This window comes from Dipodomys spectabilis, unplaced genomic scaffold (assembly GCF_019054845.1).
Source record: "Dipodomys spectabilis isolate Male_0828 unplaced genomic scaffold, ASM1905484v1 ptg000024l, whole genome shotgun sequence".
Classification (NCBI taxonomy): domain Eukaryota; kingdom Metazoa; phylum Chordata; class Mammalia; order Rodentia; family Heteromyidae; genus Dipodomys; species Dipodomys spectabilis.
Window position 1 is genome coordinate 3,290,124 of NW_024870701.1, and position 17,577 is coordinate 3,307,700.

The 17,577-nt window shown below is 39.5% G+C and overlaps 1 protein-coding gene across 1 annotated transcript in view; it reads right to left on the minus strand.

The window, feature by feature from the left end:
* Positions 1 to 6,447: 6,447 nt before the first annotated feature.
* Rock1 (Rho associated coiled-coil containing protein kinase 1) overlaps positions 6,448 to 17,577 on the minus strand; it is a 119,743-nt gene continuing 108,613 nt past the window's right edge. Inside the window, exons 28-33 of the mRNA XM_042674974.1 lie at positions 14,801 to 14,871; positions 14,511 to 14,599; positions 13,133 to 13,211; positions 12,711 to 12,972; positions 10,192 to 10,399; positions 6,448 to 7,949 (exon numbers count right to left, since the gene is read on the minus strand). Coding sequence (XP_042530908.1) covers positions 7,946 to 7,949; positions 10,192 to 10,399; positions 12,711 to 12,972; positions 13,133 to 13,211; positions 14,511 to 14,599; positions 14,801 to 14,871 — 713 coding nt within the window. The 3' untranslated portion in view covers positions 6,448 to 7,945. The remainder of the gene's footprint in view (positions 7,950 to 10,191; positions 10,400 to 12,710; positions 12,973 to 13,132; positions 13,212 to 14,510; positions 14,600 to 14,800; positions 14,872 to 17,577) is intronic.

The following is a 17,577-nucleotide window of genomic DNA, read 5'->3' on the forward strand; positions in this document are numbered from 1 at the left end:
TAGTTTCTCTGGTCAATCCTCAATGCCACATCTGCGTATGCCTTGCTTCTTTTAGAATTTTACAGAAGGTAGTCTTTTCATCAGGTTGGCCTCTTAGTACAGTGCTTTTAATTTGCCTTCATTTTTCATTAGGGTATATTATAATTGTACAAATGGATTTCATTGTGACCTATCATCTCTATTCCTCTAATTCCTCCTCTGCCTCAGTTTTTGTGTGTGCTAATACAGAGCATTAACTCCGTCTTGTTCTCTCACTTGACTTGCTTTGCTTGTGGCTAGCACTCTATCACTTAAGCCACACCTCCAGACTGGTATTTTCTGTTGTTGGTTAATAAAATAGCATCTTTAGCCTGGGCTGGTTTGAAACTCTGGATTTTAGCCCACTGAGTAGCTAAGATTTTAAGTGTGAGCCACCAGTTCACATCTCATTGTAGTTTTTTTTATTATCATTAGGTGATTGTACAAAGACATTACAATTCCATATGTCACAAGTACAGTGCATCTGGACCAGTGAAACTCCTTCCATTATTCTTGCCTTATGTTCCTCTCTTCTCATTACTTTCAAGTTCCCCCTCCCATCCCTACCCTCAAGCTGGCATGGAGTGTATGCTTAGGTCAGAAGTCTCTTGCCCTCGCTCTGTTGATTGGGGGCATCTGGAACATCTTAGATCTCTGGTGCTGGACTAGGGGGCTCTGTAGAAGGAAGTGTTATTATTTGGGGATACTCAGTGATTGTTGTTACTAACTAGGTGGAGAGCCGGGTGCCCGGGGCTCATGCCTGTAATCCTAGCTACTCAGGAGGCTGCGATCTGAGGATCATGGTTCAAAGCCAGTCTGGGCAAAAAGTCTGTGAGACTCTGATCTCTAATAAACCACTAGAAAACTTGAAGTGGCACTGTGGCTCAAGAGGTAGAGCACTGGCCTTGAGCTGAAGAGCTCAAGGACAGCGCCCAGGCCCAGAGTTCAAGCCCCATGCCCAACCCAAAAAAAAAAAAAAAAGGTGGAGACCTGTAGGATTTTTTTTCCCCTGGTCCTGGAGCTTGAATTCAGGGCCTGGCCACTATCCCTGAGCTCCTCCACCCCCCACCCCCAAGGGCATTGCTCTACTACATGAACTACAGCTAACTTTTGGGTTTAGGGTTTTTGTTGATATTTTTAGGTGGTTAATTAGAAATCTCAGTCTCACAGACTTTACTGCCCAGGCTGGTTTCCAACCACAATCTTCAGGTTCCATCCTCCTGAATAGTTAGGATTATAGGCATGAGTTCCCGGTGCTGAGTTTTAAAGATTAATTCAGTTTGACAAATAAGTACTTGTAAGAGCCATCCACATGAGGCCCTGGATTTGATTCCTCAGCACCACATAAACAGAAAAAGCTAGAAGTGGCGCTGTGACTCAAGTGGTAGAGCGCTTGCCTTGAGCTGAAGAGCTGAGGGACAGTGCCCAGGCCGAGTTCAGGCCCCACAACCTGCCAAAAAATAAAAATAAAAATTCTACAGGACAGCCAAGAAATTCTACAGGAGAGCCTGGTGCCAGTGACTCATGCATGTAATCCTAGCTACTCAGGAGGCTGAGATCTGATTGTGGTTCAAAACCAGCCTGGGCAGGAAAGTTCATGAGACTATTATCTCCAGAAAACCAGAAGTGGTGCTGTGGCTCAAGTGGTAGAGCACTTGCCTTGAGCTGAAGAGCTGAGGGACAGCGCCCAGGCCAAGTTCAGGCCCTACAACCAGCCAAAAAAAAAAAAATCTACAGGAGGATCAAGTTTCCTACAAAAACAAATGTTGGATCCAAGTCACTAAGTCACAGTAGATATCCAAGGCAAAAAGAGAAAAGTAGATTTCCAAGCAAGAGGAAAGTGAATTATGGAGATGATGAAATTTACTTGATCTCAACCCTACATAGGAAAGGATGAATTACCTTTTTGTGTAACTGAGTCAGAAACAGACACATTTCATCTTAGTCATGGCATCAAAATGTTACCAGAAAGTCAGCCCAGCTGACTTTAGTCCTTATAGAGGGTAAGAAAAATGCTGGCAAGAAGCTGGATGTCGGTGGCTCAAGCCTGTATTCCTAGCTACTCAGGGGGCTCAGGTCTGAAGATTGCAGATTCTAAGCCAGCTTGGACAGGAGAGCCTTGAGATTCTCTTCTCCAATAAACTACTCAGAAAAGGCCAGAAGTGGTGGTGTGGCTTAAGTGGTAGAGCACTAAGCCTTGAGCAGAAGCAGCTTAGGGATAGCACCCAGACCTGAGTTCAAACCCCAGGACCAGGGAAAAAAAATGTAGGCAAGATGACAAATGTGAAGGTGAAAGTTTATTAGGAAAAGAAGATGACCTACTAGGAAGAGAATGAATCAGTAGCTTTTCAACTGGAATCAATTTCATTTGTCAGTCTTGTTTTTTCACGAGCACTTGGAATCCTATGTAAAAAGGCATTACTTATGTCTATATTTTCAAGGGTTTTCCTATGTCTTTCAGGTCACTACATTAAGACTTTAGATCGATTTTGAATTAATTTTTATAGAGGGTGATAGAGGTCTCTTTGCAGTCTTCTGTGAGTGAATAACCAGTTTTTGCAACACATTTTGTAGAAGTATCTTTTTTTCTTTTTTTGGCCAGTCCTGGGTCTTGGACTCAGGGCCTGGGCACTGAGCTTCTTTTGCTCAAAGCTAGCACTCTTGTCACTTGAGCCACAGCACCATTTCCAGCTTTTTGTTTATGTGGTACTGAAGAATGGAACCCAGGGCTTCATGCATGGCACTCTACTACTAAGCCACATTCCAGCCCATGAAATTATCTTCTGCCTGGTCTAAATTTTGGTGCCTTTGTCAAAATTTGGATGGTTGGCCAGATGGTGGTGGTTCACACATGTACTTCTAGCTACTTAGAAAGCTGAGATCCAATGGAGCAGTTTACAGCCAGTCAAGGCAGAAGAAAGCTCACAAGACTCAAATCCCCAAAAATAACCAGGAGAAAATAACCAGGAGAAAACAAAAAGACAGACTGGAGGCATGGTTCAAATTGTGGAAGTGTGAAGGCCAGAGTTCAAATACCAGTACTAGCAAGTGTGTGTGTGTGTATGGATATATTCATTATGTATACAATGACTATAGTTGTGTGGACTTATTTTTGTATCTTCTGTTGGTCTACATTGTGTGTGTGTGCATGCATGCATGCACACATGAACGCTGCGATTGGGGCTTGAACTCAGGGCCTCAAGCTCTTACTTGGCTTTTTCCATTCCATGGTTGGTACTGTTACCATTTGAGCTACACACTTCCAATTCTAGCTTTTTGCTAGTTAATTGGAGATAGAGTCTCATAGATTTGTCTGCTCAGGCAGACTTTTTTTTTTTGAATATGTTTTTATTGTAAAGATACTGTACAGAGGGTTACTGTTACATGAGCAAGGTAATGAGTCCATTTCCTATCAAGCATTGTTACCCCCTCCTTTTTCTCCTATCATCCCTTTCCTCCTCCCCACCTCCCCACCCCAGTAGTTTTTTGTTTTTAATTGGAGATAAGTGTCTGATGGACTTTCCTGCCCCAGCTGGCTTTAAACCATGATCCTCAGATCTCAGCCTCCTGAGTAGCTGATTATGGGCTCATCATGTTTTCTATTTCTGTTCCCAGTATCTCCATGTCACATCTCTTCACCCTTCCCTTCAAGTTTCTTTCCTGATACAGGAAGCCTGCCAGACTTCAGGAATTTATTACATATAGTTTTGACCAAGGTGGTTTAAAAAAAAATCCAATTTCAAAACCACACCTTGTGGATTTTCATAGGTGCACTGTTAGTTCTGAGTTACTTTCTAGTTCACATCGTGTGAGCTTATATGCATTTTCCTGCCTTAAAATCTGCCTACCCTGGAGAAAACTGTGTCCAAACAGGAAGATAAAAAGATAGAGTACAGAAGGCTGAGATCTGAAGATTGCAGTTCAAAGCCAGCCTGGGCTGGAAAGGCCATGGGCCTCTCCAATTAACCATCAAAAGTCCAGAGCTGTGGCTCAAGTGGCAGAGCACTGGCTGGGTTGCATTCTGGGAACTGTCCATCAAGTGTCTGCATTACTGCACGGAAACCATCTGCATCCTGAGCACGCGCAGTTGGTCTTCAATGGCCGTCTCTTTGGAAGTGTAAACGGATGGATTGCCAGGGTCTGTGGCATACTTTTATGGTTTTGGAAGCATCCAGTATCTGCTCAGTTCCTTTGTCCTCTTCCCTCCTTCTTCTTCCTCCCTTCCCTCCCCCTCCTTTCAATGTCTCCATTTTGTTTTCCTGTCTTCAATGGAACCCTGAGAATAGGTGGACAACCACCGCCAACCCTCTGAATTTCAGTTCACTGGGAAAACAGGATCAAAATGACTGGGATGTCCAAACAGAACAACGTGGAATTCGGCCAGGGGCCACCAGTACTGGGTGAAGAAACATCTATACAACGTGTGCTCTTCCCCTTCACCAAAGGGCTCTCTCCTTTTTTGGAGGGGGGGAGGGACGGGGAGACTGCCCTGGAACTCACGATCCTCTTGCTTCTACCTCCTGGGTGCTGGGATTAATGAAGTGCATCACCACACCTGGCCTTTCTTCTTAAGACTTTTATTCTGCTCCCTTTCCCTTTCTCTCTGTCTTCCTCCCTCCTCCTTATTCTGGCCCAAATGCAGCTTGGAAATGTTTGTCACAGGAGAAAGCACTGACCTCAAGATGGGACATATATACCATGGAATATCATACAGTCCGACGGACTTCTAACCTCAATCCTCACTCAGATCTGACTATTGAGTAGCTAGGATTACAGGTGTGAGCCAGGTACTAATTTTATATGTCTTTAAAAAATTCTATTGTGCTGGGCACCTGTAATCCTAGCTACTCAGGAGGCTGAGATCTGAGGATCGGGGTTCGAAGCCAGTCTGGGCAGGAAAATCCATGAGACTTATATCTCCAGGTAGCCACCAGAAAACTGGAAGTGGTACTGTGGCTCACTGTGGTAGAGCACTAGCCTTGAGCAAAAGAGCTCAGGGACAGTGCCCTGGTCCAGTTCAAGCCAATCAAAAAAAAGCACATTTTAATTATAAAGATAATATATGGTTACGTAAGTCACGTTGTAAGGCCATGTGTAGGGCTTTGCTTTTCAATCTGATTTGCCTATCTTTATCTTTTGATTGGTAAATTTCAAACATTCAGTTTAGTAATTCCTGCATTTTGTTGTTTTGTATGTTTGACTCTTCCTTACTCTGATTCAATCTTTCCCATAATTTCATGGTTGTGTTTATTTTCATCTTCTCTGAGCAGGTTTATTTAAAGTATCTTCTGTAGTGTTGGTTTAGTTATTTAGTTGGTGCCCCATTCTTACATCAGAACATTCTTATTATCAGAATGTTCTAAGTCATCTATCTTGCTTTCAAGCTCTGATTTTCTGATCCAGTCTACAGGAGAAGCTTTCAACTGAGTATTTATTTGCCAGTAAATAATAACATCCCATTCAAAAGCTTGCCCAAAATTTCTGCCCAATCTGGCTTTGAACTGTGAATCTCAGATCTCAACCTCCTGTGTAGTTAGGATTATAGGAGTGAGCTGCAAGTGCCTGGCTAGGCAGATTTCTTAAAACAAGAGGTACTAGGTTAGGTGGGTACCAGGCAAACAGAGACTTGGGATCACAAGTAATGATACTCCTAAGTTCACATAACCAATTCTTTTTTTCTCAGGGCCTGGGCACTGTCTCTAAGCTTTCTTTTTTCCTCAAGGCCAGAGCTCTGCTAATTAAGCTATAGCTTTTTTTTTTTTTTGCTGGTTAACTGTAGGTAAGAGTCTCACGGATTTTCCTGCCTAGGCTGACTAAATTGAAATCTTTAAGATCTTAGTCTCCTGAACAACGAGGATTTTATAGGTGCTCGCTCCATATCTTTTATAATGAGCTAAAGCCATGCTGGAGCCATGGAAGGAGGCATTATCTCTATCATACTGAACAGTAAACAAACTTCCGTCCTCTGAAAGAAGACATTCTATCTTCCAAGGCTATACAAATACTCTTGGAAATTACCGCCCAGTCTCTCCTCACAAAATGCAAGAGTTCCAATGGAGTCTAAACCAAGCTTTATATTTTAAAAATACACTTAGTAATGAAATTTAGCACACATTAGTCGTATTTGTATACAACTAGGGAGGGGCTAAATTGTGGTATACATTCCATTCATTCCAGCAATGAGTGGCTGGGAAGATGGCTTAGTAGTAGAGTGCTTGCCTTGCATGCATGAGGCCCTGGGTTTGATTCCTCCAAATCACATAAGCAGAAAAGGCCAGAAGTGGCACTGTGGCTCAAATGGTAGAGTGCTTGCCTTGAGCTGAAGAGCTGAGGGACAGCGCCCAGGCCCAGAGTTCAGACCCCACGACCAACCAACCAACCAACCAACAAAAAAAATTAGCAATGAGAAAACACCATAGTGAGTCATCATTAAAAGTATCCATTCATAAATTACTTTTATTTCTCATTAAATGAGCACAGAGTCATTAGCATATTAATAACAGATATGTTTATTATCACATATCCATCAGTGCGGCTTTCAATACCACTTGAAACATGCATATCATCCTAGAGACGATCAGTTTTCCAGTGCTTCTTATTTGATACACATTACTGCAAAGCCATTATAAATTACTGAGGAGGTATTTGGTTAAGAAAAACAATAAATCATACTGCTAATACAAATCAACTCTTGTTACTGGACAAGAGTTTAATAGTATTTATCTGGTAATTCCTATGTTAACTGGAAAACATTATAGATGTATTGCCATAATTCTCTTTTTATACTGGTGCAATCTTGTATATTTTCTGTAGTTTTACAGTCATTATTGTAGCAGGTAGTTTAATGCAAGATTGTTCTCCGTATACAAAAATCCAACAAATATCTAAATATTTTAAATTAAACCAATTATCAATGAAAAACCCATGACACATAATTTTTTAAAAAAATCTGTTTTCTGAAAATTTTATACTTACTCATGGCAGTAAAATAATTCTCTCAAATTAAGGCACTAATAGGGTAATGCAACTCCCACTGAAAGTGTTCTAAGAATAATTTACATTTCAAACAGTGCATACAATTCTTATATGTTTGTTAAGTTAATGTCTTTATCACTTAAAACCATAAAGAAATACATTACACAATTACAGAAATGATGTACCCCACAAAATGCTCTTAAAGGTGGTTCTTTTGTACAGTTAGTTCCTAATGTTTCTAGTAGTAAAATAACTCAATATGGCTTGGCAAAATGCATAGATTAAATGTATTTTTTTTGTCTTTCCCATTTCCCTACCTACAAAATTGCAGAAACACATACAGTATTTTGTAAAGCATATGTAAGATATTTAATTTCCTTATCAAGTCCACCATAGGCAATCAACAGTAAGGCTTTTTAATTCTACAGTGAGGGCACTTAATTTCAAGTGATATCACTGCTTTCAGAAAATAGTTTTGTATAGTCTTGCAAGAGCACAAAAACTTAAGTCATTAAAAAAAAGGTCTCATTTTGAGATATTTTCTTTACTCCTTCCATGAGCTGATCTTGATAGTGATGGCATTCCACTTGAAAGTGAAAGTTCTTTCCTCTCATTCATATGAGGAAAACTGTTCTATCATGACTGACAGGCATTTTCTTAGAAATTCAAAAGGCAGCACCTTTTAAAAAAATATATCTAGCTAAGCTTTTCCCCAATTGCATTACACAGTAATAATTAATCTAATCTACCTGTAGGCAAACCCGCCAAAAAATAAAAAATAAAAAGGAAACCTCAGTGTGCTTTTGTGCCAAAGCAAAGACAGAATGACAGCAATCTTAACCCTGAAGCCTGTGATATTTGTGTCAAAGAAATAGCCTGTCTGCTCTGCATGGTTAAAGAAGCATGGTTTATCAGGTAGCATCCCATGATTCCATAAGGCAGTAGGTCAAGGTTAACTGTTGGGAGAAAAAAAAAAAAAGCTGTAATTTAAGAAACAGTTTATAAGAAACAAAAATCAGAGAGATTTAGTTTTGGCTTAGTGGTAGAGCACATGGCTACCACACCAAAAAGCAGGAAGGTAAGTATATATATTTTTTACATAAAACAATGAACAATTATATAAAATGCAGAAAACATTTTGCTTCTATACTTTTGAAAATATTGTCTTATGTATAATCCTATTTTAAATCACTTTGGATCAAGTTTGCACCCTAAACTCAGGTGAATAAAATACCATTCTATAGAAATAAATCGACTAATGTGATAACCTAGAGTATTATGATAGATCAGGAACATAGAAAGAAATAAAGAAGACTTGGTTACTGATGGCAGAAAGTGATAGTAGCAAGACGACTTTAAGCCTGCTTGAAAGACATGGATGCCACTAGCAAAGAAGAAAATCAGTGTTAAGTCTCAGCTTCTAGATTCAAATGATTTAACTTAGATTACTTTTGATTTAAAAAAAAGTTAATAGTGGGCTGGGAATATGGCTTAGTGGTAGAGTGCTTGCTTAGCATGCATGAAGCCCTGGGTTCAATTCCTCAGTACCACATAAACTGAAAAAGCCAGAAGTGGCGCTGTGGCTCAAATGGTAGAGCACTTGCCTTGAGCAAAAAGAAGCTCATGGACAGTGCCCAGGCCCTGAGTTCAAGCCCCAGGAATGGAAAAATAAATAAAGTTTACACTGAGAAAAAAACAAGACTTTAGAATTGGGGAAATAAAATATGTTCCAAAATCTTGAGAAAGTAGCTTAGTTTCTTTGGGCTTCATTTATTCATATGTAAAGTGAGAACATAATGAGATATGCTTGCCCCAAAGAAAGAATTTAATCACGTCCAGTAGATGTTTGTTATAGAATATAACATTTTTGGAAAAAAATTCCATTAAAAAAAAAAAGGGAGGACTTAACTGGGAAGCTTCTAATTTTTTTTTAAATAAGTTTTTTTTTTTTAATTGTGAAAATACAGAGGGGTTACAATTACATGAGCAAGGTAAATAGTACATTTCTTATCAAGCATTGTTGCCTCCTCCTTTGTTTTTCCCCTCCCATCCCTGCCCTCCCATCTCCACGACTACATTCCTCATCCCCTCCCACATCTAAATTGTAAAGTTCATTTTTCAAAATAGCATCTTGTACATCTCATTGTTGCAATGGGTCCACCTGTATCCCTATTTAAACAATTTGTTTATTCCTGTCCCCTCCCAAAATTATACCAACATCAAATACAGTGAAAACAGGGGTTATACCGTGGGGGAGGGACATACAAAGCAACAAAAAAAATCACCTTATAAATACATTAGAAACACTAGCAAGAAAGAAAAAGGCACTTGTGTCCTTGTCTTGGAGTTCATTTTGCCTAACATCATCTTATCTGACCTTTTCTGCTTGTCTCAGACATATAATTTTGTATTCACTAAAAATACCAAGTAAGTCAGGCACTGGCGGCTCACACCTGTAATCTGAGCTACTCAGGAGGCTGAGATCTGAGGATCGCGGTTCAAAGCCAGCCTGGGAAAGAACATCTGTGAGACTTTTACCTTCAATTAACCACCAGAAAACCAGAAGTGGCACTGTAGCTTAAGTGGTAGAGCGCTAATCCAGAGCTGAAGAGCATAGGGACAGTGCCCAGGCACAGAGTTCAAGCCCCACGACAAAAAACCAAAACCAAAACCAAACAAAATTAAAAAAAAAAACAAGTGCTTTTGATTTGCCCAAAAACAACAAGCAAAAACACACGCCAATTAAGCTCAAAATAACACAAAGTTGAAGAAAGTTTTATATGAACACAGATTCATTTGAAAAAGATGTAGCCAGGCACTGGGGGCTGATGCCTATAATCTTAGCTACTTAAGAGGCTGAGATGTGAGGATCATGGGTTGAAGCTGGCCTAGGCAGGAAAGTTCATAGGGTCTTATCTAGCCTTCAGCAAAAAGAAGCTCAGGGACAGCACCTAGCCCCTTTGTTCAAGCCCTAAGACCAGCAAAAAAGAAAAGAAAAAAAGAAAAAGATGTACACTATCAGTTGGTTAAATCAGTAAGGCCTAAATATATCCTTGAACTTCTAATCCTTCTGCCTTTGCTTCTCTGTTACTGACAATTGGAAGCAAAAACTACCAGTTTCAGGTAGATATATGACTTCAATAGATATTATCTAGTCATTTTTCACATTTTACTAAAAGGGTCCATTTTGGTCCTTACCTAGTTTTTCCAGATGTATTTTTGACCACTTTACGAAAAGACTGATTTGCAGTGGATCTTGTAGAAAGCGTTCGAGGTGAGGCACGAACAAAACCAGATGGTGGATTTTTAGGGATTTTCTTTACTAAATGAGTTACCCATTTTTTCTGTTCATCCTGAGAACATGCTAGCAGCAGCATATCTCTTGCTGATGTTACATCATAACTTACTATATTTAAAAAACAAAAGCACAATTAAGACCATAAAATATACATAAAATCAAGCCTATGAGTAATTTTGTCAGTTCTTACAAAGTAAGTTCTTAAAATATCTGCTATGCTTAATTATTATTGGGCAATATCCCTTTCTTTTTAACTAACACTTCAAAATTTAAAACAAAAAACTGAATCAGGGGCTAGGAATGTGTCTTAGTAGTAGAGTGCTTGCCTAGCATGCCATGAAGCACAGGATTCAATTCCTCCGTACCATATAAACAGAAAAAGCTGAAGTGGTGCTGTGGCTCAAGTGGTAGAGAGCTTAGCCTTGAGTAAAAGAAGCTCTGAGACAGTACCCAAGCCCTGAGTTCAAACTCCAGGGCTGGCAAAAACAACAACAACAAACAAAACCCAAAAACAACAAAAACTAAACCAATAATCATAAATAAAAAAGTAAAACCAGAAATACAAAAGTTAAATGTTTTCACAATATGTAAGTTTCTTATGTTAGCTAGACTCTATTTTCTTCTAGCCTCTGATTAACTGGAATACATTTTTGTCTATGATACAGCATAATGGTGAAGGCAGAGAAAGCCAGGCAAAAGAAAAAATTCAAAGGAGGAGCTGGGTGCCAGTGGCTTCTGCCTCTAATCCTACTCAGGAGACCAAAATCTGAGAATTGCAGTTTGAAGCCAGCCAGAGCAGGAAAGTCCATGAGACTCTTATCTAAAATTAACCAACAAAAATCTGGGAAGTAAGGTCTGTGGCTTCAGTGGTAGAGTGCTATCCTTGAGCACAAAAGCTCAGGAACAGCATCCAGACCCTAAGTTCAAGCCCCAGGACCGGCACAAAGAAAACTTCAAAGGAAAATAATGGTGGAACTCACTGATAACTCTTCTCTTAAACTAATTTCCCAGTGACATAGTTTTAAATGTGTGTGTGTGGGGGTGGGAGGGGGTGGGGGGGCACGTGTCTCTGTGTGTGTGTGTGTTGGTCCTGAGGCTTGAAGTTAGGGCCTGTGGTTCAAGTGATAGAGTGTTAGCCTTGAGCACAAGAGCCCAGGGACAATACCCAGACCCTGAGTTCAAGCCCCAGGACTGGTGTACACACGTGCACACACACACATAAAAATTTTATAAAAAGCTTCAAAGGAGGAAAACTTCAAAGAAAGAATAATGGTGGAAACTTACCTCTTCTCTTAATTTCTCAGTGACAGTTTTTTTTTGTTGTTTGGTTTTTTTTTTTTTGCAGACCATGGGGCCTGAGCTCTGGGCCTAGGTGCTGTCCCTCAGCTCTTCAGCTCAAGGCTAGCGCTCTACCACTGGAGTCACAGCGCCACTTCCAGCTTTTTCTGCTTATGTGGTGCTGAGGAATCGAACCCAGGGCCTCAGGCATGCAAGGCAAGCACTTTACCACTGAGCCACCTTCCCAGCCCTCAGTGACAGTTTTTTCTGTGTGTGTGTGTGTGTGTGTGTTTTACCTGGGCAATCTTTGAACCATGATCCTCAAATCTCAGACTCCTGTGCCTCCTAGGATTACTGACAGGAGCCACTGGTGCTTGGCTGTTTTGTTTTTTTTTGACCACGGCACTTGTACCTTTTGGGCCTAAGCGCTGTCCCTCAGCTCTTCAGCTCAAGGCTAGCACCCTACCACTTGAGCCACTGTGGCTCAAGTTTTCTGAAGAGTCTCACGGACTTTCTTGCCTGGGCTGGCTTTGAACTGCAATCCTCAGATCTCAGCCTCCTGAGTAGCTATGATTAAACTGGCACCCAGCTTCTGGCTTAGTTTTTTGTTTTTAAAATGGTTCTCTTAAAAAACAAACAAAAAACCCAATGTGTCAAATGCTGGTAGTTCAAGCCAGTAATCCTAGCTAGTTATGAAGGTGAGAATGCGAATTTCAGTTCGAAGCTAGCCTGGGCAGAAAAGTCCAAAGACTCTCATTTCTAATTAACCAGCAAATGCTGCATTGGAAATATGGTTCAAATAGTAGATAGAAGCTAGGCACTGGTAGCTAATGCCTGAAATCCTAGCTACTCAGGAGGTTGAGATCTGAGGATCACAGTTCAAAGAGTTCAAGCCCCACAACCAACAAAAAATAAAGTAGGGCACATGCATTACATACATATATACATACATGTGTGCATACATGTATTCATACATAAAATTATGTGCATGATAGGATTGCTTCATGTTGTTTCATTCGTGTCAAAATATCGTATCTTATAACCTACTTCTTCAACTTAGTATAGAAATTATTACACTTGAAAAAGGTATTTTACTAGAACTTAACTTTGTTATAAGCTGTAAAAAATGATGATACCTTACCTTTACATGGAGAAATTAAGTCCTCTTTCTTATCTAAGTGATCTCTGTGGCACTTAACATGGCATCTTCGACATTCCAGGGCAGGGGGTGGCTTGAAAACATGCCAGAGAGGTTTGGCACAGGCCTCACAGTTGGCAGGAAAGTGGTAGAGTGTAGGAATGAACTCATGGCCTTTGTGATTTTGGAAATTAGTTTTTTCAGCTTGTTGTACAGGTTCCATTTCTACTTCCTTTCTACATTCTCCTTCATTTGCATATAGTATCTACATTAAAAATAGTCAAGGAAAAGAATATTAAAATAAGAACTTGATCTGTGAATAATGGTTTTATATGCAGAAAAACACCGGTATCTTTTATGTTACATCACAAAAAAAATTCATATTAGGTAAAAGATACTTTAGAAATATAATCTCAGACTTTTACCTGGAATATTTTAGGAATTTCTTCAGTTTCAGCTCTGTACACATCTCCTTGGGTTACAGGTCGAACATGAAACAATTTACTAAGACAAAATAAATACAAGCAATTACGAAAACTCATAATGGAAAATGACAGACATTTCACTGAAGAGGACACAGCAGTAACAAGCTCATGAAAAGATATTCAAAGTCTCTCATCATTAGGAATATAAATTAAATCCACTCTAGATCTATCAGAATTTTGAAAACAGAAACAGTAATCCCATCAAATGCCAGTAAGGATGAACAGAATCTCTGGGCCTGAACACTGTCCCTCAGCACTTCAGCTCAAGACTAGTGTTCTACCACTTGAGCCATTGTACCACTTCCAGTTTTCTGAGTGGTTTACTAGAATCTCACGACTTTCGTGCCAGTCTGGCTTTGAACCGCCATCCTAAGGTCTCAGCCTCTTGATTAGCAAGGATTATAAGCATGAGCCACAGGCACCCGGCTATATTTTTTGTTTTGTACTGATCCTGGGGCTTGAACTCAGGGTCTTGGTGCTGTCGGAGCTTTTTTGCTCAAGGCGAGCACACTATCACTTTGACTCCACTTTGGCTTTTTTGGAGACAAAAGTCTCACAGGCTTTCCTGCCCAAGGTGGCTTCAAACTGTGATCCTCAAATCTCAGACTCCTGAGTAGCTAGGATTACAGGTATAAGCTACCAGTGCCTGGTTTTGTTGCATTTTATTTCTTCTACTACTAGTTTTTATGTAGAACTAAATATAGAACATATCTTTATGTATATTGTAGCACCTATGGTAAGTTTTAGAAAGCATACAAGTGGAAAAAACATGTACTTATTAAGCCTCTTTGAGGTATTACTAAAAAAAGAACAGATATGTTTATGTTCCCAATTTAAACTATTGATGTCATGCTGATGACGAAAGAATACTTTTTTTATATGCTCTCTGAACTCCTCAATAATTGAAATTAAAGTTTCCATTTTCACATTTTATTAAGATTTCATAGAAAATTATTATTTAGCCAGGCACTGGTAGCTCACTCTGTAATCCTGGCTACTCAGTAGGTTAAGACCTAGAGAACTGAGGTTCAAAGCTAGACTGGGCAGGAAAATTCCTGATAATACCTATCTAGTTAACCAGCAAAATGCTGGATGTGGCTCAAGTGGTAAAATGCCAGCTATGAACAAATAAGCTGTGTGTGTGAGGCCCTGACATCAAGTTCCAGTACTGGCTCAATCAATAAATTAGTGAATAAATAAAAGTTAACTTTTCTTAAGAAAAACAGATATGTAGGTAACATTGTTTAAACAACACAAAATGTAAAATAATTACAAGTCAAAAGCTAATTATTACAAGTTAAAGGCAAACACCACTTACTCTATATCTAATACCATAGATGGATTGGATTGTTCCTTATCTTGTTCATCATTATAGAATAGAATTTTCTTGCTGCTTACAACAACATACTGAAATGAAAAGAAAGGCAAGGAGAATTACAAAAGCAATGAATGCTAACTTGATTTAAAATGGTAATATATTTGCCATGTATATAGAGAGTACATTGTATTAATTTAAATCAATATTAACAATATAACAATGAGTGCAAACTATGTTTCAAAGTAAAATACATAACAAAATGTCAGAAAAAAACACTAAGCTGATAGTACCTGTTTCTTCCAGCCATATCTTTTGATGTTTCCTCTATTTGGTACAGAAAGCCAACCTTCAATTCTTGACTCTAGGACAAAGTATATACAGTAATGAGTCATAAATTGTAACCAAAGGAAAAACCATTACAAGTTGTCTGTCAGCATGCAGCAACAGGCAATTTGAAACAGCTAAATAAATAATTTGCTCTTTCATGCTTGAATCACACAAATCAAGTTTAATGGCCATACAAATATTGCAGAAAAAAATCTCAAGCTATATTCCCCGTAAAATTAACATTTACTACTCAATTACAAAAGTATGAAGTAACAATTTCTTAAGAGCCAGGCAAGACTTGAATGGACTGCAGCTTAAATAATATAGAAGACTTGAAATATCACTTAACATTCATAGAAAATACTAAGCAAAAGAAACCCCAAAAAACAAATATGCAGCAAGTGGAACAAATCATAGCCATGATTTATACAAGAAAGAGCAAGCAAAAGTACAGAAGTATCCTATTACTCACAGAAGACAAGAATAGAAGATAAATAAATAAGGAATGCAGGCAGAATCAACTAGATATAAAGAATAAAAGACAAGCATTTTATTTGTTTTCTCAGGACAATATTCTGTTAAAATTTTTGGTAAAACAAAGACTCAAAAAACAGTTTCAAAGGGAAGGGGTAATGCATTTAATAGGCAAGTCCAAGTCCAATTATTATTATTATTTTTTTTGTCAGTTGTGGGGCTTAACTCTGGGCCTGAGCACTGTCCCTCAGCTCTTCCGCTCAAGGCTAGCACCCTACCACTTGAGCTACAGCGCCACTTCTGGTTTTCTGGTGGTTTATTGAAGATAAGAGTTTCACAGACTTTCTTGCCCGGGCTGGCTTTGAACTGCGATCCTCAGATCTCAGCCTCCTGAGTAGCTAGGATTACAGGCATGAGCCACTGGCGCCCAGTTCCAATTCTTTTTTTTTTTTTTTTGTCGGCCGTGGGGCTTGAACTCTGGGCCTGGCCACTGTCCCTCAGCTCTTCAGCTCAAGGCTAGCGCTCTACCACTTGAGCTACAGCGCCACTTCCAGCTTTCTGGTGGTTTATTGGAGATGGGAGTCTCATGGTCTCTCCTGCCCGGGCTGGCTTTGAACTGCGATCCTCAGATCTCAGCCTCCTGAGTAGCTAGGATTACAGGCGTGAGCCACCAGCGCCTGGCCGAATTGTAATTCTTTACAAGTCATTTGTCATCTTCTAATATTTGAACAAGTTTGTATACATCATAAATTCTTCAATTGTATTCATCATGGCCTTTTATAAGAAATATCATTATTGTTTAAATACAACTAGTGCTTACAGAAATATCTGAAGGATAAAAATATTCCACTATCAGGATGGAGATACGAAAATTTAAATTAAGTTCTGTATCTTATATTGAAAATATGAAAAACTAGAAAGGTAACCAAATTTAAAGTACGTTATTATGTCTGATTATATTATGGTCTTCATGATGATCCTAATGGGAATCTATAGTATCTTTCTCTATTACATAGGTCAAGCTGACTTAGAACTCTCTGTTGTAGGTCAAAAACCAGAAGTGGATGGGATGGGAATGTGGCTTAGTACTAGGGGCCTGTCTAGCACACATGAAGTCCTGGTTCAATTCCTCAGTACCATAATAAACAGAAAAAGCTAAGAAGTAGCTTTGTGGCTCAAGTGATAGAGTGCTAGACTTAAGAAAAAGAAGCTCAGGGGAAAAAAAAAAAAAAAGAAGAAGAAAAAGCTCAGGGACAGAGCCAGGCCCTGAGTTCAAGCCCCAGAACTGGCAAAACAAACAAAAATAAAAAACCCAGAAGTGGAGATGTGGCTCAAAGTAGAGTGCTAGCCTTGAGCAAAAGAGCTCAGGGACAGAGCCTACACCCTAAGTTCAAGCCCCACAACTACAAAAAAAGAAAAAAGAAAGAAAGAAATACATTTCTTCTGGGCACTGTGGCTTGTACCTATAATCCTAGCTACTCAGGAGTCTGAGATGTGAGAATTGTGGTTCATAGACAGCCCAGGCAGAAAAATCTAACAGACCCCCCCCCCTTTTGTTTTCCTGGTCCCAGAGCTTGAACTCAAGGTGCTGTCCCTGTCCCTCTACCACTTGAGCCCCAATGCCACTTTGGGTTTTTCTGAGTAGTTTATTAGAGATAAAATTCTCACAGACTTTCCTAAGCAGGCTGGTTTTGAACCATTACCCTCCCAGCATCCTGAGTAGCTAGGATTTTAGGTGTGAATCACCACAGTGCCTGGCCAAGAGACTACCAGCTCCAATTAACTAGCAAAATGTGGGAAGTGGAATATGGCTCAAGTGGTACTATGCCAGACTTGAGTGAAAAAAGCTTGAATTCAGGGCCACACAAAAAGCAAGTACATTTCTTAGTTTTAACCATAAGAATATATAAAGCATCAAATAACTGGTAGCCACAAAAACATGTATAAAATTTTTGTTTTATATTTTCTTTTGTCAGTCATGGGGCTTTAACTCTGGGGTTTGGTGCTGTCCTTGAGCTCTTTAGCTCAAAGCAAGAGCTCTACCACTTGAGCCACAGCACCACTCTGGTTTTCTGTTGGTTAATTAGAGATCAGAGTCTCACGGACTTTCCTGCCCGGGCTGGCTTTGAACGGCGATCCTCAGATCTCAGCTTCCTGAATAGCTAGGATTACAGGTGTGAGCCAACCGCACCCGGCACAATTTCTTTACAAATATGAGAGGTTGGAACATGGATTTAGGTGGCTTGAAATGAGTTTATTAAACTTT